Genomic DNA, 22,363 nt, shown 5'->3' with positions numbered 1-22,363 from the left:
TTTGATTTTAAATGGATTGTGAAAGATCTTTGGACTAATGTAGTTGTTGCTAGCCTACATTTATTTTATATGTCACTCTGAGGAGGAATTGTAGCTTGTCTGTAAGAGCCATAGAACATCCAAATTAGGCTAGTTAACACATAGGCTCCTATAGCATTAGCTATATCATGATTTTTTGTATTTGTTTTAAAGACCAATTTCTTGCCCACTAGGTCATGTGTTTTTCAGCCTGTTATCACCATCCACTGGTTGGATGACCACAAAATAAATATTTACTAAAATAGAATTCCTTGACTTCATCTGAAACACTCCCAACAGGTCAAAATTGGATTTAGTCCAACAGGTTCTAGGGAGGTTGTATCTGGGCTGGTCTTGAACCTCATGTCCTAACTTACTATGTAAAGATATTTCTTCTCTTAACAGTCTCCTACTAAGGTGTTAATGTCCAGCAGTCAATATATTGATCCTAACTAAATAATGACCCCAATTAGTTTATTTGTGTTCCGCTCCACAGATATCTCGTCTTCCTGCAGGTTAAGAGGGATCTCTACCATGGTCGGCTCCTGTGCAAAACGTCAGATGCTGCTTTGCTGGCTGCCTACATATTACAAGGTACGACAATGTGATCCTTTATGAACAAAGAAACAAGTGAACTAGAAACACAAGTGATGCATTTCAGCTAAATGATAAATGTTATTTATTGTTTTAATCTCAGCATTGATTGTCATTGTTCATTCTAGTTGTGGTCCTCATTCATCACCTCAAACTATATTTCCTCTGACAGTAACTATATGTAATATTCATGTTTATAACCTTCTATAGACTTTATATGATTTCCATATGACCCTGGCTTGTTAACAAACGTGTGTGTGTGTGTGTTTGTGTGTGGGTTTTATCATGTGGGTGTTGAAGGCTTATTGCTTGTGATTGATGAGTACCTTCAGAATCTGACTTTGTTTTGTTTATCATGAATTGACTAATTGCTCATTTTAATAACACTTAATAGCACAAAAAACAATATTGACACAGTTATTATTCAAATTACAATGGATTTAATGGTTTTCTGCTAGAGAGTCAGTTCTGCACAGACATTTCAAATTCTTGGCTTATTTTGTCATTTTGGCTCATCAACATGCTGAGAGGTGAGAAGGAGCAGTTCGGCTGTCAAGCCTTGCCCAGCAGCTCCAGGATTTACATATTTCATTCTCTTTGTGTCCCTAACCCACCATACAGAACATCAATATACTTAGACAGGGGCTAATATTGGCTTATTTGTTATGTGCAAAAACCCTCAATCTTATCCACACAGGTGCTGGAGCTTCTTCAACACTTATTTACAACACTCATTTATTTAACCACAGTTCAGCCTTTCCATGCAAAGTAAGGACAAATAAAACAGCTGGTGATGTTGCTCCTCTCATAGGCAACACTGTATTTCTTAAAGGAACATTTCACAATTTCAACTGTTACAACATCCATGCAGGGAGATATCTATTCATTTCGTAAAAACCTCAGCATGGACTAACATTTCTTTTCTATAAAGCATGTCTTCATCAGGGGTTTCAGTATTTACTGTATTACATGTCATCACCTGGGAATGCATAACATCTACTTGCTCCACAAAATATAATTTCCAACAGTTATGGTTGCCTGGGTTGGTGCAGTTCTCTCTACAGAGCAGAGAAGTAGCCAAAACTCTCCATGTGTTTTCTCCACCATCTGCAATCAGCACTGCAAAGAACACTGGCAGGAGGTATCACATGCCAACTAATGAATGGAGATGTGGATACACACTGGCAAAATAAAATGTTGTGAATAATGTTAAAAGATTCTGCATTCAAACGACTTAATCTATTCAACACAATAAACCACAGTCAGCTGGTGTTAAAAGTATTTTAAGCAAAGAGGATTTGTCATCTCAGGGTTGAAGTTTCTCTGAGACGGCCTCGGTCTATTCACTGTGCGCACTTGTGTTATAAGGGTGCACTCAAAACCTTGATTTCTTGTGCACATGGTATCCTTGTGTACTTTGGGCTTTTCTCATTTTCATGTTGTATTAACACTAACAAAAAAGAAATACAAATAGAAATATAAAAATGCCCCTGGCAGAATAATTGAATACAAAGAAAAAAATTCTGATAATATTGATAACAAAGAAAAAAAATTAAGAAATAAGTTGAATTTACTTATTGTAAGTTGCTTTGGATAAAAGCGTCAGCTAAATGAAATGTAATGGAAAAATTATTGAAATAGTTTTTGATATAAAAAATGTTTATGTCTCCTTTTACTTTTATATATGGAACTACTTTTTAGTCAGTAAGTGAGCCATGTGCCCACTGTCGCCATTTGCTTGTGGGAGTCTTTTTTTTTCCCCATAAACATGTTTGAATATCATATTATTTAAATGTCTATGGAACAATGCTTCTTTACTTCTTGATTTTACTTCTTCAAACCTCTCTCAAGACAATACATAAACTGTGCCTCTCTGCATGTTACCACAGTAGATATTTTGTGACCATAATGCCCAGAGCAGTGCACATTTAAACCCAACAACCCGGCATCCGGTCCATGTATAATGAAAAGGGATGTAGCTCATTGTTGTGTTTGAGTTTTGGACACACATAACATGTAAGATAATGGTTTGGCTTCAATGCATTTCTAAGATTTCAGTAATGATTTAGTGGATAGCTTGCATAGTTTTAATAAAGAGTGTTCCTTTCTTCTTCAGTCATGATTGATGCCTGAGGTATACGATTTATTTGGAAATAAATGGGTTAATCAAAAAGAAAAATCAAAAATTTTCCTTATTCTCTTTTTTTTTACTGTGTTCCAGCTGAAATTGGTGACCACGACCCTGGGAAACACCCAGAGGGCTACAGCTCCAAGTTCCAGTTCTTTCCCAAGCACTCAGAGAAGCTGGAGCGAAGGATTGCTGAGATCCATAAGACTGAGTTGATGTAAGTTGACACCTGTCCATTTCCCTGTGTAGCCTCCTTCAGAGAGCAGGCGTCATGGAAGCACATCTAGCTCTGACATACTGTGCTCTTAGTGTTTTACTCGTTATGGGTGTAACACTGGAGTATCACAAATTTTAGATGATTGGGAGAGTCAATAATAAAACAACAAAGACAAAATTAGAAACATTTTTTTAAATATTTATTTCAGTAAAATATTGATATGAATCTGTTAATATCACCTTTAAGTAACAGATTATAAATAATCCAAAACAGTCAGGAACATTTTTTGACTCTCTCATCCTCACTCCATCCCATTTTCTCTTTTAGATCAATCATCATCTGGTGTCTAAGATTCTCTCACAATCCTGATTCCTTTTAGAAAGCATTGATGAACAGTGTCCTAATGTATGTTTTCAACTATGTAGTTTTATGTCATATGAGTTAGGGCTGCACGATATATCGAAAATCTATCATCATTGCAATAATAGCATGCACGATACATATCGCATTTGTTTCCCTACTTGAAATACAATCTTTTACTTTAAAATTGGGAACCATCATGAACCACCAGAAGTATCACGGAAGATTGAGACAATGATGGCAGCCAAAAACAAATCAACAGCACACATCATGCCAAGGAATATACCGCCAATCACTGACAGATAAATATTCTCAAGTATTTCTGATTTGTTGTTTGGCATTTACATGCTAATAATAGCTAACTAGCTTAATAGCCATGTAAACTGCATTGATATACTCTGTATTGATGTGTAAGATATAGAAGTTATCCTGATATAAACAAACACCCTCAGGGTCAATGTTGTGTAGAAATATTTAGAGAGCAGTCGAGAGGAGCCACCTCAGGTCGAGGAAGAGAGCAGTCCAGAGGAGCTGCCTCAGGTCGAGGAAGAGAACAGTCGAGAGGAGGAGCTGCCTCAGGTCGAGGAAGAGAACAGTCGAGAGGAGGACCTGCCTCAGGTCGAGGAAGAGAACAGTCCAGAGGAGCTGCCTCAGGTCGAGGAAGAGAACAGTCGAGAGGAGGAGCTGCCTCAGGTCGAGGAAGAGAACAGTCGAGAGGAGGACCTGCCTCAGGTCGAGGAAGAGAACAGTCGAGAGGAGGACCTGCCTCAGGTCAAGGAAGAGAGCAGTCGAGAGGAGCTGCCTCAGGCCGAGGAAGAGAACAGTCGAGAGGAGGAGCTGCCTCAGGTCGAGGAAGAGAACAGTCGAGAGGAGATTGTGCCTCAAGCCAAAGAAGAGAGCAGTCGAGAGGAGCTGCCTCAGGTCAAGGTAGAGAGCAGTCGTGAGGCGATTCTGCCTCAGGCCAAAGAAGAGAGCAGTCGAGAGGAGGAGCTGCCTCGGGCCGAAGAAGAGAGCAGTCGATAGGAGGAGCTGCGTCGGGTCGAGGAAGAGAGCAGTCGAGAGGAGGAGCTGCCTCGGGCCGAGGAAGAGAGCAGTCGAGAGGAGGAGCTGCCTCGGGTCGAGGAAGAGAGCAGTCGAGAGTATGAGCTGCCTCAGGCCGAGGAAAAGAGCAGTCGAGAGGTGGAAAAGTTGGAAATTATGAAAAATTTTAAAGTGGAAGATGAGACAGAGGGCAGTGAACACAAAGCTTTGAACAAGAAAACAAAGAAGAAACAGAACAAGCAGAAGAAGAAGAGTCGGATGAGAAGGCCTCATGGTTTCTACTGAATTCTCATGCCCCGGGGGGCAGGTGCATAAAGTCAGGAGAAACTGCAGTAGCTCTCATTGGACATTTGTGTTCACACATACACCTCCGCCAGAGAAAATACGGAGGATCTGTGGACTTCAGTGCATGTCTGAAAGCAGCTTGATATAAATAAAGATGGTGCATAAATATAAAAAAGAGCATCTACCTGTGTACGTCTATAAAGGATTTAGGGCTCTGATCAATTACTACATGGTTACAGTATTGGTTTTTAAATGTCACTTCTTTTCCCAAAAACATGTTAACATATCATCGTGAATCATTTTGTCTGCATCTTATTTTGGTGATGAAATAAGTCTTAATGATCTAAATGATCTGGATAAAACCTGGACAAATTCAATACAAATAAAATAAATAATAAAAATATCAGATTCTAGAAGCGGTGAGGAGAAAAATGACCAGACTTTTACTTCTGTTTGATAATTTTACACTCATGGCTCAGGAGAGTGTCATCCAGTAACCAGAGGGTTGGTGGTTTTGGGAAGAAGCCCAGCTCCCCATGTACTTCCTCCACCATCTGTAATCAGGTGTCAGTTAGTAAACTCTGCTGCTACATCTGGCTGCAGCACTGCAGAGATCATTGGCAGTTATTAGGCTGATTAACCACTGAATGGAGACAGGAGTTCCTTCTATAAAACGTAATGGTCCACACACATTTTTAGTGCATTCATGTATGAACGTAAAAGTTTCTTCCATCAAAGAGCAAAATATACTCCACCAATAAATCAGTCAGCCGGTGTTAAGCAAAGCAGATCTTTGTCAGTTTGAGATATGAGGGGTGAAGTTATTCTGAGTCAGCTTCTGCCTATTCACTGTGCACACTTATGTTATATTTAATTAATTTATTGGTCCCTGCCTTGTGAGTTCAAATATGTACTGAGTGCTTTTCAAACACTGTATAGTTCAGTATTTGAATCAGGATGCTCACAGATTGAATACAAAGAAAAAAGTCTCATTATATTGATCAAAAGAAATTGGTACAGTTTTTCATAAAAGGTTAAATGTTAAAATAGTAAAATATATTGACATTGCTCACATCCTTGTTTCCGACTGGTGTCACAGCAGGATGTGTAAGCATCTGGTTTTTCCTCCTGTAATCCAAAGATCTTGATCAATGAGAGGTTGTGTGACCTTCACCTTTGTTACATGGCCACCCTTTGACGTCATGGCTTTTTCTTTTTTCAACTATCTGGCAGATTCAAGCCTACAGACCCAGACTGTTTGGCTGAGATTAAGTGTACTCACATATGATTCTCAGTGAGGATTAGAGAGACAACAGACTGATTTTTAATCCTTTATTTCTTTTGGTCAGAATCGACCTCTGACTACAGCTGCTGCAAGAAAATTAGTTGCAGCTTAGGTCTCTGTCCTGAGACAAATCCGATCAGACTGAAATATTTGACATCTTGAGTTTTATTCTTTTGACAAAACAACCATATTTGAGTATCAGACTAAGATTACGAGTTCAGATTTATTCCTGGTAGGGACACACAGGACAGGACTGACGTAAGCTTAACACAAACTTATGCTGCAGGTTATTATGGTATTTTTAAAAATTATTTTCATCTTAAGCATAAGCACATACTGTATATTCAACCACATGGTGTTCTCTGAGTTGATGCATGGTTCTGACAGTCCAATTAACAGACTTTAATTGATTGTTTTGTTATTTTCCAGAGGTCAGAGTCCTGAAACGTCCGAGCTCAACTTCCTCCAGAAGGCTCAGATGCTGGAGACATATGGAGTGGACCCTCATCCATGCAAGGTGGTCTAAAATAAACCTATTTGTATATAATACCTATAATTATAACCCTGTGAGAAGAGTTATTTGTTTTACTGCTCTCTTGATTGTCACTACACTAAAAAAATCTATCAATTACAAGCAAATGCCAAGTTTATTTAAATTAAAATGTACAAGTTACACAATTGATGGCTTAAATTTGAAAGTAATTTTTTACACTTTTAGAAAAAACCTAATCTCACCAATATTTAAAGTTCTGCTTCCATGATAACAAAAACCCATGGGTGTGTGTTGTCTGTCAGGATGTGTCTGGCAACCCAGCATTTCTGGCTTTCACTCCTTTTGGATTCACTGTGCTGCAAGGAAACAGGAGGGTCCATTTACTCAATTGGTGAGTACAGATGAAGAGTTATAACTGGACATGGTGAGAACATGTATGACTGATTAGTCGCTAGATAATTGAGTGAAAGGTCACAGCATGTGTGTTCGTTTCTGGCCACAAGAGAGAGCCAGTCTTAGTGGCTGCAGTTTCAATGGACAAATACAACATTTAAACAGCATATTAACTGTCCTTATATCCACAATTCAAAATCCTTACTGCATTAATTCATATAGATCAGCTATAGTCAATTCAAAATAACAGACGTGCTTCAGATAGTGTTGTTTAATGTGCCAGAACAAGAAAATCCTAAAATCAGTTCAAACAGCGGGTGAGTGGTCTAATCCCAGTTATCTAAATCCAAATTATAACTGTTTTTTTCATTGTCTTTAAGATTTAGATTGTTCCTTTTTCCTACTTTCATCAAATCTCCTAATAGAATACAGCTAATCAGTCATTTCGTAAAATGTCTGGGAGGCCTAATGTCTTGTGTGAAATGTTGTGGAGGAATAAAAATAGACCCATGATTTGCATACACATCTGAAAATGTATAAGTGCAACTAATTTGTTTTGATGAAATAAATCTGATTGATTCTGAGCCACATGTCCATGAGCCAAAAACAGACTCGGAGCATTCATACTGTGGCTCCTAATGAAGCTCGTACCAGTCAGCCAGAAACGCTGCTCTGAGTTGAATTTGATTTGGCCTTAATCATTGTGTCGTGACGATGGCTTCTGCAGCCGGAACAACATTTGTCTGCAAAATTATCTTTGTGTTGCACAAATGAGTGAATAGAACAAAAAGTGGAATATGAGTAACCTTTTCAAGACAGCTGAGTCGACCAGCTGTGACGTTGTATACCCATGTTTTGAGTTAAGTGTTGTTGTAGGTGTCATTTTTTTCATCTCTTGCAGTTTATTTTTGTAATTTGTAATTCTTGTAATATTCTTTAATCAATGTGTCTAGACTTTTCTCCTCTGAAATGAACGACTGTTGGGTTTATTAATGTGCCTCCAACCAAAATGAATATTTTAGCACCTTTTCTCCACTCGCTGTGCCCTTCTCTCACTTTCCTCTCTGCCTCTGCCTCCCTCTTTGATTTTGTATCTGCTCCTCCTTCATTTTCTGTCTCTTTTCATTTGACTTTTCCATCTCATTTCCATCTTTCAACATTTTCTTCTTCTATCTCAGGGATGAGGTGACCAAACTCAAGTTTGAAGCAAAGACATTCCACATATATGCAAATCAGAAAGAGGTAGGCGTGCATGCATTATTAAAACGCTGCCATTTCTGGCCTGTGGAGCTCAGGAAGTTAAATGACCGTGGCCTTGTTTAATGCACGGAGACACTGTCGCTGGGAGCTAAAGTGATCTGTCCTTAATACAGAACTAGGAAATGATTGGACAAAAAACATTGTGTTGGCTGTGTGTTAAAACAGAGTGTGAGAGTTGGTTAATATTTATTCTGCAAATGCAAAATCTTAAGGGTGAAAATTCCTTTTATCCAAGAGCTCAGTAAGTCTGAGAGTTTAAATGTCAGGTACGACTGTGAAGACATTTTCCCTTAAATGGAGGAAAAGTCCATTTGAATAAGGATTTAAGAGCTTTAAAAGAATCTAAACATCCATCAGTATCAGAAAAGTGTCTTAATATTTTATTTAGTCAAACACATTATTGTGTTGTACATATGGGTTCATGTGCTGGACTTGTTGCAGGACAAGAAGATCATACTGACTTACTTTGCACCGACACCTGAGGCCTGTAAGCATCTGTGGAAGTGTGGAGTCGAGAATCAGGCCTTCTTCAAGTGAGTCACATGACCTGTCAACATTTACTTCTGAGAAGGTTAAACTTTGTTTCTGTTTATGAGTGTATTCATGATTTTACTCCACATTCACTCACAGGCTGGAGAAGTCGAGTCAAGTCCGAACTGTGTCCAGTAGTAATCTCTTCTTCAAGGGGAGTCGCTTCAGATACAGGTATCAAACACACACAGATAGAACTTTATCACTGAACAATTCAGAAATATTACATGTTTACACACTGACAACATTCTGTATACGTTTTCCCAGAACTGTGCAAATAGTCTGTATGTTGAATTTCTTTGTTTTGTATAAATCAGTTTGATCGAGATTTTCTTGGTTTTCTCAGTGGAAAAGTTGCAAAGGAAGTAATGGAACAAAGTGCCAAAATTAAAAGAGACCCTCCTGAGATCCACAGGTAAGATGTCAATCTGCATATTTGTTAGGAATTATTCACCCATTTCAAACCGTCTTGGTGCATCCGAAAATACCTGTGCTCACACAGTGGTCCATGTGCACGTGTTTCTGTGTTATTTAGGGCCGGCATGGTACCAAGTAGGAGCTGTCCATCCATCACCCACGGCCCTCGTTTGACCAGTGTACCCAGGACCCGACGCAGAGCTGTGCACATCTCCATCATGGAAGGTAGAGTGTGCACACACACATGCACACATGCACAAGAGTAGATAAATACTGGTTGATAAGATCCTGCGTGGGACAGAAAAGTGTTCTGAGATATAAGGAGTGATCATCTAGAGCCTAGGTGTTACAGCTGACTTAATATGTGGATTTTTTTTAAAGCAAAAGTCAGACAAAGATGAACATGCTACACTGATGGCTCAGAATTTAATAGGCATTGATGACAAGGATGTTAAATCTAATTTTTCTTTGAGCCATCAGTGCACTCTGAGGATCTTTGTTTGACTTTTACCTTTAGAGTGTGTTAGCGTACCCCCTGGCAACTGCAGAAGTTCCTCCGCCCCGTGGTACACGTGGCCCAACAGTGTCTGGGATCACCTTTTTCTTCCATGTGACCTGATCTGCAGTGGATTTAACACCTACAGTGCAAAATTTTAACTCACAAAGTCACAATCATTTCTTCTCCCTCCTCTGTTGTTAATGTTGCTCACACACACACACACACACACACAAACCGTCAGCCTGTGGCCTCAGGCATTATTTTGACATGAGAAAGTCATGCTGTCAGTTTATAAAGGGCACTTATTCTACCCTCTTTCCTCCAACAGGCTATTAACCTTTTACTAGCGCTGCCACTGTGAGTCCGTTTGCTGTTTGTTTAACAGCCTGAATAAAACCAAATGAACTTGTAGTATGTTCACAATAAAAATGTAAACATACTCTGGTCACAGTGGACCCTCTTGTCATTGACATAGAGGGCGGGCCTTTACATTGCACCCCACGTTTCAGCACAAACCCCTGTGTTCTGTCCAGTTGCTTTGTCTGTGATGGTATGTCCACACTTGTAATATTATCTCTGGCTGAAAATAGCTCCTGCTGTCAGCGGCCATGCCGTGTGTGTCACAGTCAACACCGGGGGGGGGGGGGGGGGCTGTGGCCCCAGTGGAACACATTCCTGTGCCTTGTCTTTCAGTCTCTGTCTGTCTCTATCGCTGTAAGCCTGCCTATGGGAGGAGGGAGTGCTGTTTAGTCTAACGGCTGCCCACAAGATTGTGGTGAGGCAGTGGGAAGAACGAGCGGAGAAACAGTTGTGAGACAGAGATAAAGAAGAGAATAAAAGAGCAGCAAGTTGGAAGGCAGTTAAGGTTCCGCTGGTGTTTGTTGCTCCTTTGGAACCATGGTGAAGTGTCTGATCCGGATCAAGACCAAGGTGAACGTTCACCTGCGCATGATCAACCATTGTTACAGAGATGTGACAGTGCGCGTGCTGAGTATGGGGCCCCGGCTCTTGGGCAAGGCCCTGGGGGTCGTACCGCTCCTCCCTGCTCTCCCTGGGGGATCCTCTAGCTCAGGCTCTGGAGTGGGACAGAGCTCCAGGACCCCCTCTAGGCTCACTGTCCCACCCCAGCTCCAAGGCTGCCACCCAGCAGGTAAACAGAATGGTTCTGAATTGGATTGAAAAGAGCAGCTCGCAAAACTATCAAGTGTGACCCTGTCAAAAATAGAGAAACAGTAATGCAAAGATTTTAAATAGTAATGTTGTTTGTTGGTATTCCCTGAGCATCACATCAAATTATGGAACTATTGTCATGTCTATGAAATTATGTACTCTGGACACTCAGTCTCTGGACTTTGCCTCCTGAATAAGGAGAGTTTTCATTTTGATTATAGATTCTTTTTTGTTTTTGCCTGTACTTTTGTTTTCTTGTTTTGGGATTTATATTGCCTGTTTTATTTTGTAGTTTCTGCTCCTAATGTGTTTTGTTCTGTCAAGTTTAGCTAAAGCAGGAGGTCTCAAGCTGCAGAGACACGCGGTTTGAACAAAAAGTGTCCTTTTAATGAGGCAGTTCTCATAAAAACACAAAAGGGCAAAACAGAAAAAGCAAGGGAACACAAGAAGACAGTCGGAACTTACAGGCGAGGGATGATGGAGGTAAAAAGACACCGGGTGGTGAGACGACCTTGTACAACAATGAACCAACAAAGGGACGCACAGAGACTTATATACACAGGGAAGGGAGGGGTAATTGGACACAGGTGAAGCACACAAGGAACACATGAGGAACTGGTGCAGACAATCACAGGGGCAGGAGAGGAGCAGAAACTACAAAATAAAACAGGAAACAGAACTCAAGGAGGAAACATAAATCCCAACACAAGGAAAACAAAACTACAGGCAAAAACAAACAAGGAATCTATAATCAAAATCAAACCAATCCTTATTCAGGAGGCAAAGTCCAGAGACTGAGTGTCCAGAGTACATAAGTTCATAGATGTGACAACTACACAATAAGATCTGTACGGTCTTGATCTTGCTATGTAAAGTGTCTTGAGATGATATGTGTTGTGATTACAGCTTCCAGAGGAGATGAGGATCAAGTGAATGTATAGAAAATGTTCTCAGAGGTGGTTGATCTGTTTCCTGTTTACTTAAGGGTCAGAGTTGAATATTTCATTACATGATGTGACAACTGGATCTGTTAATTAAGACTGGGCAACAACAAGTTAGCCATTTAAAACTAGTCCTTCTTCCTCTCTTTCCATATAAGAAAAATGAATGCTGGCACAGCAAGCACAGTGTTTCTGATGTTCAGAGCAAACCTGCCTCAGAATCAAAAGGGCTGAGTGAATTTTCATTTGGAAATAATTAAATGAAAACTAAAAATTATGCTTTTCAAGTTGCTTTTAAAAACAGGGTTCTTCAAGTTTACTGAATAGAAAATGGAAAAGTAAACGCATTAGAGTGTAATGTTCCAGTAAGAAATCAAATATTTGATTAGATAATGTTTCACTTCATTCCAGAGAGTCGAAAAATAACAAATACAATAATCTCTGTCAGAATGAATCAATTCAGTGAGTTAATCTTCTGCATTTTCACAACCCAAACAGCAAATGGTGGCACATCACACATGCATGGAAAAAAAATTGTCTGACTCGATTTCCTTCAAATGATTTGTTACTTCTGCCAAGGAGGTTGTGTTTTCACCCCTTTCGATTTTAAGGTCTGTTGGTTGGTTTTCCTGCAGGTTAATGAAACACTATCGAAGGGATTTACACGAAAGTTGCTATCAGAGTCATGTCAGATAATCTATCTTAAAATCAGTTCATCTTTCAACAACACCTACTAGTTACTGAACATCGTCTCTCCCTCATGAACCCTCTGCTGTTGGTTTACAGGTTTGGAGTCCCTTCGAGACAGCGCCCACTCTACGCCCGTGCGCTCCGTCTCCCACGGTGACACCTTCATGTACTCCCGGCGCCAGCTGGTGGACGGCAGCGAGGCAAGCACATCAGCGGTCATCTCCGACGAGGCCTACAGCCCCTCGGACAGTGTGCTGCCCACGCCCGTGGCTGAACACGGCGCAGAGATGCCATTGGCTCGTAACCTCAACGGATCTCCCTGCAGCATCGACGAGGAGCAGGAGGCAAAGAAGGGAATATCGAAGAAAGAGCATGCGGCAGAGTTCAGGCCTGGCAGGAGAGCGTTGGGTATGGTCAGGAGAAGGCCGTCACCACCTAGCGACGTAGAGGAGCTGAACAAATTTGTCCTGAGCGTGCTGCGTCTATTTCTGGTCACCATTGGATTGCTGTTCGCTCTGCTGCTGCTCCTCATCATGCTGACTGAGTCAGACCTGGACATAGCCTTCCTGAGAGACATCCGCAAGACACCTGAATTCCAGCAGTTCCACTTTGAATACTTCTGCCCTCTGCGGCGCTGGTTCGCCTGTAAGTTACGTTGGATGGGAGGTTTCCTTATCAGCAAGTGAGGCGAGCTGAAGGATCCAGAGACTGTATGACACAACACCGGACTCCACTGATGGAGATGGGACACGTACCACAGGCGGTGAGAGGAGGGAAATTGAAAATGTGGCAGCCCTGTTCCCCACATGGACTCAGCTTTTAGAAGGAGTTCCAATCACAGAGCCCCTGAATAGCCTTGTTCGACCATCACTGCGAGGAAAGAAAATCTTATTTTTGGGAAATTATTAGGATTATCATTTCTACACAAAGTCACAACAACAGGGTTTAATTTAAACACTGAAAGGGACAAACAAGTCTAATAGACTTTACTTATTCAACCACCAATAACAGTTGCCTTTATTTTTGTATAATTTATGTGTCGTGACATTATTGTTAGGCAGAACTCGATGTGTTGGGGTTTATGCGTTTTGTTGACATGCACGTTTTGTTTTTTCTTTAAAGTTTTGAGAGAAGGCGATGGGACGAGGGTGCAGTCTAGCTCGTCTCGTCATTTAATGTCAAAGCCAACAACAACATTAGCGATGATTAAATGTGGTTACAGTCACTTCTAAGACTGAGTTGTAACAGTACCTGGGTGGTGTGTGTGTCTGTGTGTGTGTCTGTGTGTGTGTGTGTGTGTGTGTGTGTGTGTGTGTGTGTGTGTGTTTGGGGGGATGTTAGTGAAAGTGTGAGCAAATCTGAGCAGCACTTGGCGAATGTAGATCGGTCTTGAGTAAAATAATATTAGCAAATGTTATATTTAGTTTTATATCATTTTTGGACAGATGTGTGGAATCTGCTGTGTAGAGCAAATAATTTTAGCATATTTTAAAGTAACTGACAACTTCCCTGAATTCTTCTGATGGGACAACCACACATCTGCCATATGAAATTTAGTTGCAGTAGCTATATTTGACCCTGGAAAGTTGTCAGTGCTGCCCATAGACTGAATAAAAAGATGGACGATGTGTCTCCATTTCTTTCCATTGTGCAAAAACTGATGCCAAAATATCTTGGATACAGGTGCTGCCATCTTGCACTTTTGGCGTCATTTGGAGCCAGAGTGTGCAGTGTAATTATTGTGGTGTGGAGCTGTGGTATCGAAGTCCAGCTAATACACATGCTCGACTAATCACAAGTCAGTCTCAGCTGTCAGTCCTGATGTTCCCCCTGTTTTAATTCCATCAAGTAACTGACTCTTTTATTTCTTAAAAAAGAGAGAGAGAGACACGTTCGGTAGGTGCCGTCCAAGTAGAGACCAGTGCTATTTCGGTAGACAACCCTAATTAAATCCAAACCTACAGAAAAAATGAGTAATTGAACACCACAGTGAGATAGATCTACCCAAAGTCTTTGAGGAAATAATTTGACGCAGACTTTGACTTTTTACTTTTACTTACTAGTCCATGTCCCATTCACTAACATGTAGGAGATGGAGTTCATGGCATGTACTGCAGCCAGCCACTAGGGGGCTATCAAGAGGATTTGGCTTCACTTTTTGGAGCTGTCATGTCCTCCATACAGTCTACGATGCTGCCCTGTTAGAAGCCTTGTATAATTTTTTTAAATAAAAATTGTTGCTTCATTTGTGAGATGTTTGCTAACAGTTTGCTCACGTTAAGATTTTATTTTGTTCAGATCACCAATACACTGTCATTGTCCGCGATCAGAAAATAAACCTTTGTAAGTATATAAGTAACAGAAATGGTAGGTTTCCTGATTTTATTAAATAGCAGCCAAATAATGCTTATAATTACAATCAAATGTGTGTTTAAGGAGCAGTTGTCACTTTACTGTAGTTACTTTTACAGTAGTTGTAAAAGTGATGGGACTATGTGAGCTAGCGCCGTAGTGATAGTGAAGTGTTTGGTTAGCTCTTTGATTCCGTAGAAGGAGTTTATCTTGATGTGCTATACTGTTAATATGAAATCTTTTTCCATTATGGTAAATCTGACCTTTGGAACGTGTTCAGAGTACAGCTATTTGACCACAGTAGAGAGTTAAGAGCCAATTGTACTATTTATTCAAGACCCATGTTCCATTTGTGTTTAGCCTGATGTGTTTAAATTTATACAGCCATCTGTGAAGACGGAATTTATTTGAATCATGTTTTTGTACAACCTGACAGATTTCCTCACATTGACTTTTAATGGACTTTGAAGAGTTATTTTTGAAGTGTGGTTATATGGTTTTCAGCCCTGCACCCGCCTAACAAGAGAGCCTATAGGATAAGTCATGTTTACTTCAATCTTCTTCATCCTACCTACCAAAGAAACCTCTGTTGTCTGATTGTGTCAACAGATGGATACTCTGATAGTCCGCCGTGCTTTTCCAGCCTTATTATGTTGTTTCACGTGTTAGCCTACAGCCCAGAGCGACCAACAGCATACTGTAAAACCATAAGTCAGTTTGTGAGCGTTAACTTCAACTAACCTGTCGGTGCTTCATCAGGATATACAGTGTGTAGGTATATGTATGTGTCGGTGGTAATTCAGATTACCAAGAATATGGATTTATTATTCGTGGAGTGGTTTTGGGTTGGGATTGGCTGCAGGGTTCAGTGTGTCCAGGGGCAGTTTGGAAAGTTACAGTAATAATGTTCAAATCTAAAAACCTCCATAGGCTTAACATTATATGAAAACAATACTATGAGAAAGCCCCTGTATCATTATTATTATTATTAAATGTTATTTTTGTACAGTACTGAAATCTCCTAATTCAAAAATTATGAAATTAATAGAAGTATAACAAATTTAATTATATTTTTCTCAATTTCTTTCCCTTTTTGGTGCAGATGGATGAGGGTAATATAAATTATTGACTGATATATTTATATTTAATAGAAAACCATATTTTGCAGTTGATTGTCAAACTTCCTGATGTATTTGCTTTAATTTAAGATGGTGCTTGGTGGTTTTTAATTTAAGTGAAATAACTTTTTACCTCCTTTATTTGTTTTAATTTGAAAGTCTCATTTTATGTCGATGTGTATGAGAATAATACAGCATAATTTGAGCAATAAATATGGGAGTAAATGTAATAATGAATAACAATGAATTGCAAACCACTGTTTGTCTCTGTCTGCCGGACATGAAAAATGTCTTGAATCTTGTTGAGAAGGTGGAACAGCCTGTAAATGTATGTGTGAAGGGAACAGTGTTGGGTGATGCTCTGTGGTGCACAGAAAAGAAACTTTTCATGTAAATCCTGTTCCGTCATTGCCTAATCCTAGATCTGCTCTCTTTAGACTTGTTTTATAGAAACAGATGAATTGTGGGAAAAATACATGTAAATGAACTGAACACATGACAGTAAATCCATTTTCCTATCAGGTTTTGCCAGTGAAAGCGAAGCGGTTTGTTTTTTTAGCAATTTTAAAAACAGCATAAGTAGCATACTCAACTACCTGACTCTTTCTTTGTGCAATTTAGTTTTATTTATGTTTTTTTGTATTGCTTTAACTGTTTCAGATCACCTGAACCACACATTGGAAAGGGGTGACAGCTCGATTGCCAGGCAACTTTGGTTGCTTGTAGCTTTACTGAACAATGTGAACAGGAATAATTTCTCAGATGTGGTCTTGCTGTCAGATTGCTCCCTGTACCATGGTCCCACACATGGAAATGTCTCTGTAAGCATGTGGTCTGCATTTATTACCTCCAACAAGGCTGCTTCTTTCCACCACTGACTGAATCCTGGTGTCCTCAATTTATGAATAAATATTATCTATTCTTGACATCCAGCAGTCACTGTGGCTACAGGTTCAATGCTGAATTCACAGAGGAAATGATCAACAGCATAACTTAGGTCCTTCCGAGGCTTTTTCTTTGTCCCTGTTCTAATACCACACACACACGTTTGTACATCTATCTTAGTACATCAAGTGTTCCCTAACCCCTGACCCCAACCATCCAGACTAAATGCCTAACCCTAACTTAAACCTAATTCTAACCCTTCACCTTCAAACAGCCCTTAGAAGAAGTGAGGACCGGCCAAAATATCCTCACTCTGTAGGGTCTATGCTTAAAATGGTCCTCACAAAGATGTAGGTTCAGGAAGGAACACATGCAAACACGCACACATTTTACGTTACAATGCTGCCATCTTCAGGGGCTGACGATACTACCACTGCAGAGACAAACAGTACATTTTTTAAATGTGTTGTATAAAAAACAATTTATTGTTTTTGCTTCAAAGGTAACATAAAAAAACATGAATTTAACAGCAACGACTTAACACAGAAACTATTGTTCCACAACAAAACAAAGACACAGCTCCACAGAGAATGCAGAAGGAGCATTTTAGAAATTGAATGGATTGTGTACATCATTTGAGAACAGAGAACAGAAATAATCAGTGTCGGTACATTGCTTTTTCACTTTATGTTGAATCCAACTGAATTTATTTACCTAACCTAACTGGTTACCAAAAACTGAAAAAACACACTGATCTGTGTTAAGTTGAGATATAAAACTGAAGCAAGATCACGTGTCCGACGTTAAATAAAACTTTATCAGCTGGTTCGTCAACATCAACTAAAAAAATCAACAATCACATGAGGATGAGGATTTGTTGTTAAGTTGATTGAAAAGTTCAAGAGACGTGAAGAAAATCTCAAAAGCACTTTGAAGGAGTTTCCTCGGGAGTAAGGAGAGGAAGGAAGATAAACAGCTGTAAGGGGGAGTACAGCTGTAAATCTGACACATCTGGACCAAAACTGAGCTTTTTGTGGTCGTTGTACAATCACTGTAAATGAGGATTAACACATCCTTTCCATCATGGAGAGTGGCAGGATTTCTTGTTAAAATTAAAGTGGAAAATAGCCCTGAGGAAAACCTTGTAGCTTCAGAGAACTTCTGAGAAAGGCAAGTGAAGGTGATGGTCCAACATGTTTGGGTCTTAGTCAGAGAAGACGTGCAGGCGGCCTGATGAGTTGGCCCCCAGGAGGGCGTTCCTACTGGGGTGGAAAGCAGTGACGGACAGCACTGTGTTAAGGTTGTCATCGTCCATGAATGTGTGCTGGAGCTGGCCACTTTCATGGAACACCTGTACCCTCCGAGGCCTCAACATGCTGCCCACAACAAAGCACTCTTCCTGTTTGGGGTCCCACACCGCTGATAGTTTGCTCAGCCAGCGGCCAGTCTGCATGTCATGTCTGAAAAGCAAATTGAGGTTACACGGGAAGAAAAAGAACAGGACATAGCATGAAGTTGGTGAATTGTTGTTCCAACTAAAAGCTTAAGTTCAGATGTACCTGATCTTTGTCAATAAGGGAGATTGTGTTTTCATTGCAGATGTGTCATATATTCTGTAAAAAAAAGAGAAGAGACATTGAGCTGGGATAGAAAAAACCAACAAGAGCAAATACAACACAATTTTGCAAAGTGCTGAGGTGGCTGCACCTGATGTGGTTATCCATACAGGTGGTGAGAACTCTGTTCCCTGTGTGAGGGGAGAAATAAGCACTGGATATGCTCAATGAGTGGCCGTGCAGCTGAGAGACTGCCTGGCATTTTGTTTTCTTCAGGCATCTGCTGTCGTAAATACTCACTATCCTGTAGACAAGATTAAAACATTAATAAAAACAACAAAAAGTGACAGATAATGAATTAAAAATGTAATTAAAGTCCATATTCAGCCGTACCTGTTTTCTGCCACAGCAAAGTAGTGCTTCTGCACAGGGTGGACACTAACACAACGCAGACTCTTTGGGTCCAGTGAGTGGACGGACTCATGGGAGTTTCTGCAGAGAAATGAATCACCAAAACTCATCATAATAATCATATTTGAAGTTCATCCATATTGCTATTCCTCAACATCAGGGAAAGAGTTTAAAAACTTTGATAATGTGTTACCCTGGGGTGCGCCTGTCAATGATGGCAACATCTCCGTACCAGTCCCCGACAACTAGTGTCGAACAGTCATGAGACATGAAGTCAAAGGTTTTCAGGCCATCATTAATGTCATACACCTGGAACAATCAACATAGACACACATCTACTATTAATACCTCGATTTCGGCGTTAAACTGCTGCACAGATTGTCTTATTATTTTTATCTCCAGAAAAAGGTGCAATTGTTTTACTTTACTATTTCTACAATATTTATCTAAAAGAAACATAAACACTTTAAGCAGAATTATCTCACGTCGTCAAAGACTGCTTTCTCTATATCCATACAGCGAAGAGAGCCATCATAGCTGAGACTCAGCAGCTGGGTGGTGTGAGCCCTGGAGAACGCCATACAGCTAACTGGACGAGTGTGAGGCTCAAAGAGCAGCACACCATCATCTCCCCAATCAGCACCCTATAAGGAATATAGACATGCACAAAATGTAAAAACCAGGAAAGGCATTTGTTTTGTTAGTTTTTAGAAAACATTTCAAAATGCTGTTCGCACTGTGCCGGTTCAACACAGTCAAGGCCTGTTGTTAGGAGTGTTTTGAGCATGCATGCTGCCCTCTAGTGGACATATATCAGTCTTCAAGATAAGAGCAGAAAAATAAAACCTACCAACTTCCAGAGCCCAACTTTTCCCCACTTGTCTCCTGCGGCCATCAGCAGGCTGCTGCTGCAGGGGTGGAACGCAGCAGAGAAGACTCGATCCTTCACCACTTTGGCCACTCTCTCCTGAGTAATCTTCATTTTCTTCAGAGCCGAGCTGTAACTACATCAACACACCAAACAGAGTTGTGATATCAGTTTGCACAAAACGTCTTTATCAATATATGACTCAAAAAGATATGGTGCCAGAGGTGGAGCAGTAATTTCTTTAACAAATGAGCAATAAACTGAAACTCAAAATTCCAAAACTTACTTTTTCAGATCAAGCTCATCTTTTCTTTCTTTTGTTGTCTATGAAAAGAAAAGCAATGTTTTGCAATTAATTACTTTACAAGCAGCAGAGTTAAATAACAATTTAAAAAAAGGTGTGCTGGAAGCATAACAGATTAACAGCACTGCATGCATAAAACATTTTCAGGTAAAACATTTTCAGTTGGAAAAACTTTGCAGTAATATAATGTTAGTTGTATCACTTTATATAAATTAAGGTTTATAAGGTATATAAGGTATATAAGGTTTTTCCTGTGGTTGCTGGTGTCCTACCTCTGAGCAGATCTTAAAAAGTTGTGATGGCAGCTTGCTTCCTTCCTCCATGTTGACTGGATCCATGGGCAGAGGACCGGCAGGCTTCTTAAGTGACTTAGACTTTAAAACAAGTAAACAAAGGTGAACAAAGTGAGCAACAAAGGCAAAGACATGCCAGACAGACAGAGAGCAGTGGAGCAGTATGAATTGAGGGATAATCCTCTACATGTATCATGAGGTTATTTATATGTGGCTTTATACCTCTTCATAGATCAGTGTCCCTCTGGGTTCAGGGGGAAGTGTCAGGATCTCTGCCTCTTTATTTTGGAGACGAAGGGATTTGCGAGGTGGCAGCACTTCTTTTGCAGCAGTGTTTGACCTGCCAAAAACATCAAGATATTTCTCTGACTTAGACTCTGATCTTTAACGTTTGAAAGTAACAAACAGAATAAATTTAATCAGTCAAAAACAAAGTGATCACTGCTCAGTCGCATTAAGTCCATGAAGTTTGCGTAAGAAGAAATAAAACAAATCCCCATGTTTTACAGGATGCACCAACATTTTGTCTTAATGATAAATGATCAAATATGTGAGATTTCCATTTTGGTTAATAAGTAATTTGCTTTCAGCAATATGCACATTTGTTACACTCACATTCCCCATCAGTTATAACCTATATATAACAGCACAGTGAATGATGTCACTACATTTATTGAAATGTTGTGTAACTTCAATTTTTACACCTCACCATACTTGCAACCCAACCAAAAAATAAATAAGAGCTCTGCAGTAACTATCAGTCACCCAAACATACCTCATGAGACCCCTCTGTGATGGCTTTGGTCGTGACAACTGCTTGAGCCCTTCAGTGGCCTTTAGACAAAGACATGAACAGTTAATACAAATCCTATCTGTTCTGTGACAGGATGTGACAGTGTCACGAGATGGCTGTGAAAAATCAGTGTATCCATCATATCACAACGGCTTGGTAATATGAGATAAAGAATTATTCTCCAAAGAAATTGTTGAGCTAGTGCTCCAAGTGAAAGTATAATTTAAAGTGTATTATGAGTGAAAATAACAACAAGTTCTTGTAAATAACAATTTAAATAAACTAAATGAGTTTATTGTGTGAGACAGTAAACTAAAAAAACAATTAAAGTGCATAACTTAAGAATAAAAGTACAATAGTCATACAGCAAAATGGTCTTCAAAATAATCAATGGAAACTTCTTTCTAAAAAAACATAAAGTAAACATACTTAGTTTAACATAAATAGTTTTCACATAATGTAAAAGTCTGTGTGGTTAGTGGAAACTGCTCTGAGAGTTAAGTTGTGTCAGAATGAGACTCACAGTGTCAGTAATAATGGATATTCCAGCTTTAATATCCCTGGGTGATTTGTGATCATGTATATTGAGACATGTTGTGTGATGATCAGCTCCTGTGTATCTACCTGGAACAAGTTGATGGAGGACAGGAAGGCCTGGTTCTGTCTGATGTTCTCCAGCCGCTCCAGTTCATACAGAGACAGTCCCTCATGTCCACTCTGTGTGACACAAAGGCACTCGTGTTCTGTACATACTTTCAGAAAGGTTAATAACAGTGGTGAGTGTGATCAGTGGTGCAGGGCTCACACTTACAGACACATGCTCACTACTTTGCTCCTCCTCCTCCTCCTCCTTCAGGTCCTGCGTCTTGTTCTGAGTGTCTTCATCTTTGCGCTCTTTTGTTTTCTGCCATGAAAACGTGGACATATCAGCAAAACCGCAAACTAAAGCACACAATCGTGTCTCTACGCGTTTGTTGGGTGTCACCTCACCCTCTTCTTGTTGGTGGTTTCCGCTGTTGCTAGATCAGGAGAGTATTGAAGACGTTTTGGAGCCAAGGCATTTCGAGATGATCGTCGGACTGAATCCTGCAGATCCACGGGAGTCCTCTCCTGTAACATTCACTCTGTTAAACACCAACTCAGCAGCTGAACTACTCTTTATGTTGCTATGACTAACAAGTACAACGTTTACAGAGACTCACAACACACCGGACATCAAATAACATTTGACTCTAAAGAAGAGGAAGCTGTTAGCGAATACAACTGCAGGAAACATAAAAACTAAGCACGAACTCACCATTAACACCTTCACAACCGCTTTACGTTTAGTCCGTGTTGTCGACATATTGTTTATTGGGTGAGAGGAGCTTCTTGCTGAGCAGATCCCGGGTCGAACCTCTCAGCTGATCACTGGGCTCAGTTGGCGCCACATGCTCCACAAGTTTTGTAACAACACCCTCC

General features: G+C 40.1%; 2 protein-coding genes and 2 long non-coding RNA genes across 5 annotated transcripts in view; 1 reads left to right on the top strand and 3 right to left on the bottom strand.

Moving 5' to 3' along the window:
- The window catches only part of LOC109645863 (FERM domain-containing protein 5-like), a 65,103-nt gene extending 48,385 nt beyond the window's left edge, over positions 1-16,718 (top strand). Inside the window, exons 5-14 of the mRNA XM_069520793.1 lie at positions 515-612; positions 2,834-2,957; positions 6,358-6,445; positions 6,724-6,812; positions 7,993-8,056; positions 8,516-8,607; positions 8,705-8,779; positions 8,952-9,020; positions 9,141-9,247; positions 12,419-16,718. Of these exons, the coding sequence (XP_069376894.1) occupies positions 515-612; positions 2,834-2,957; positions 6,358-6,445; positions 6,724-6,812; positions 7,993-8,056; positions 8,516-8,607; positions 8,705-8,779; positions 8,952-9,020; positions 9,141-9,247; positions 12,419-13,008 (1,396 nt within the window). The 3' untranslated portion in view covers positions 13,009-16,718. The remainder of the gene's footprint in view (positions 1-514; positions 613-2,833; positions 2,958-6,357; positions 6,446-6,723; positions 6,813-7,992; positions 8,057-8,515; positions 8,608-8,704; positions 8,780-8,951; positions 9,021-9,140; positions 9,248-12,418) is intronic.
- LOC138406982 (uncharacterized) lies at positions 6,452-9,201 on the bottom strand. Of its 2 annotated transcripts, none has more exons than XR_011240378.1 (4): positions 9,060-9,201; positions 8,703-8,767; positions 8,536-8,634; positions 6,452-6,777 (listed from the first exon to the last, which is right to left on the bottom strand). It is a non-coding gene; the product is annotated as an uncharacterized lncRNA (long non-coding RNA). The 2 variants fall into 2 exon arrangements; XR_011240379.1 differs by having other exon boundaries at positions 8,540-8,634.
- On the bottom strand, positions 9,191-12,410 carry LOC138407008 (uncharacterized). The gene is made up of 3 exons (XR_011240423.1): positions 11,157-12,410; positions 9,555-9,660; positions 9,191-9,310 (listed from the first exon to the last, which is right to left on the bottom strand). It is a non-coding gene; the product is annotated as an uncharacterized lncRNA (long non-coding RNA).
- A 412-nt stretch (positions 16,719-17,130) lies between the features above and the next one.
- Positions 17,131-22,360, bottom strand: wdr76 (WD repeat domain 76). Its single transcript, XM_020079615.2, has 15 exons — positions 22,200-22,360; positions 21,893-22,012; positions 21,714-21,806; positions 21,527-21,619; positions 20,885-20,943; positions 20,332-20,449; positions 20,089-20,190; positions 19,799-19,836; positions 19,495-19,648; positions 19,130-19,288; positions 18,838-18,953; positions 18,627-18,725; positions 18,385-18,537; positions 18,237-18,290; positions 17,131-18,137 (listed from the first exon to the last, which is right to left on the bottom strand). Exons 1-15 carry the CDS (start codon positions 22,245-22,247, stop codon positions 17,882-17,884), a joined length of 1,662 nt encoding a protein of 553 aa, XP_019935174.2. The 5' UTR covers positions 22,248-22,360; the 3' UTR covers positions 17,131-17,881.
- Positions 22,361-22,363: the final 3 nt, after the last annotated feature.

Source organism: Paralichthys olivaceus, chromosome 1 (assembly GCF_024713975.1).
Source record: "Paralichthys olivaceus isolate ysfri-2021 chromosome 1, ASM2471397v2, whole genome shotgun sequence".
In the NCBI taxonomy this organism is placed as follows: Eukaryota; Metazoa; Chordata; class Actinopteri; order Pleuronectiformes; family Paralichthyidae; genus Paralichthys; species Paralichthys olivaceus.
The sequence above is the reverse complement of the archived record's forward strand: the minus strand, read 5'-3'. Positions and strand labels throughout refer to the sequence as shown.

What these genes read in the sequence shown, in the direction of transcription:
- wdr76 (XM_020079615.2), bottom strand. Translation starts at nt 22,247, where the DNA reads ATGTCGACAACACGGACTAAACGTAAAGCGGTTGTGAAGGTGTTAATG. An exon ending in CCTCCATCAACTTGTTCCAG is followed by an intron (nt 20,944 to 21,526) that starts GTAGATACACAG and finishes CTTTGTCTAAAG; the next exon opens with GCCACTGAAGGGCTCAAGCA. An exon ending in CCCTTATTGACAAAGATCAG is followed by an intron (nt 18,138 to 18,236) that starts GTACATCTGAAC and finishes TTTGCTTTTCAG; the next exon opens with ACATGACATGCAGACTGGCC.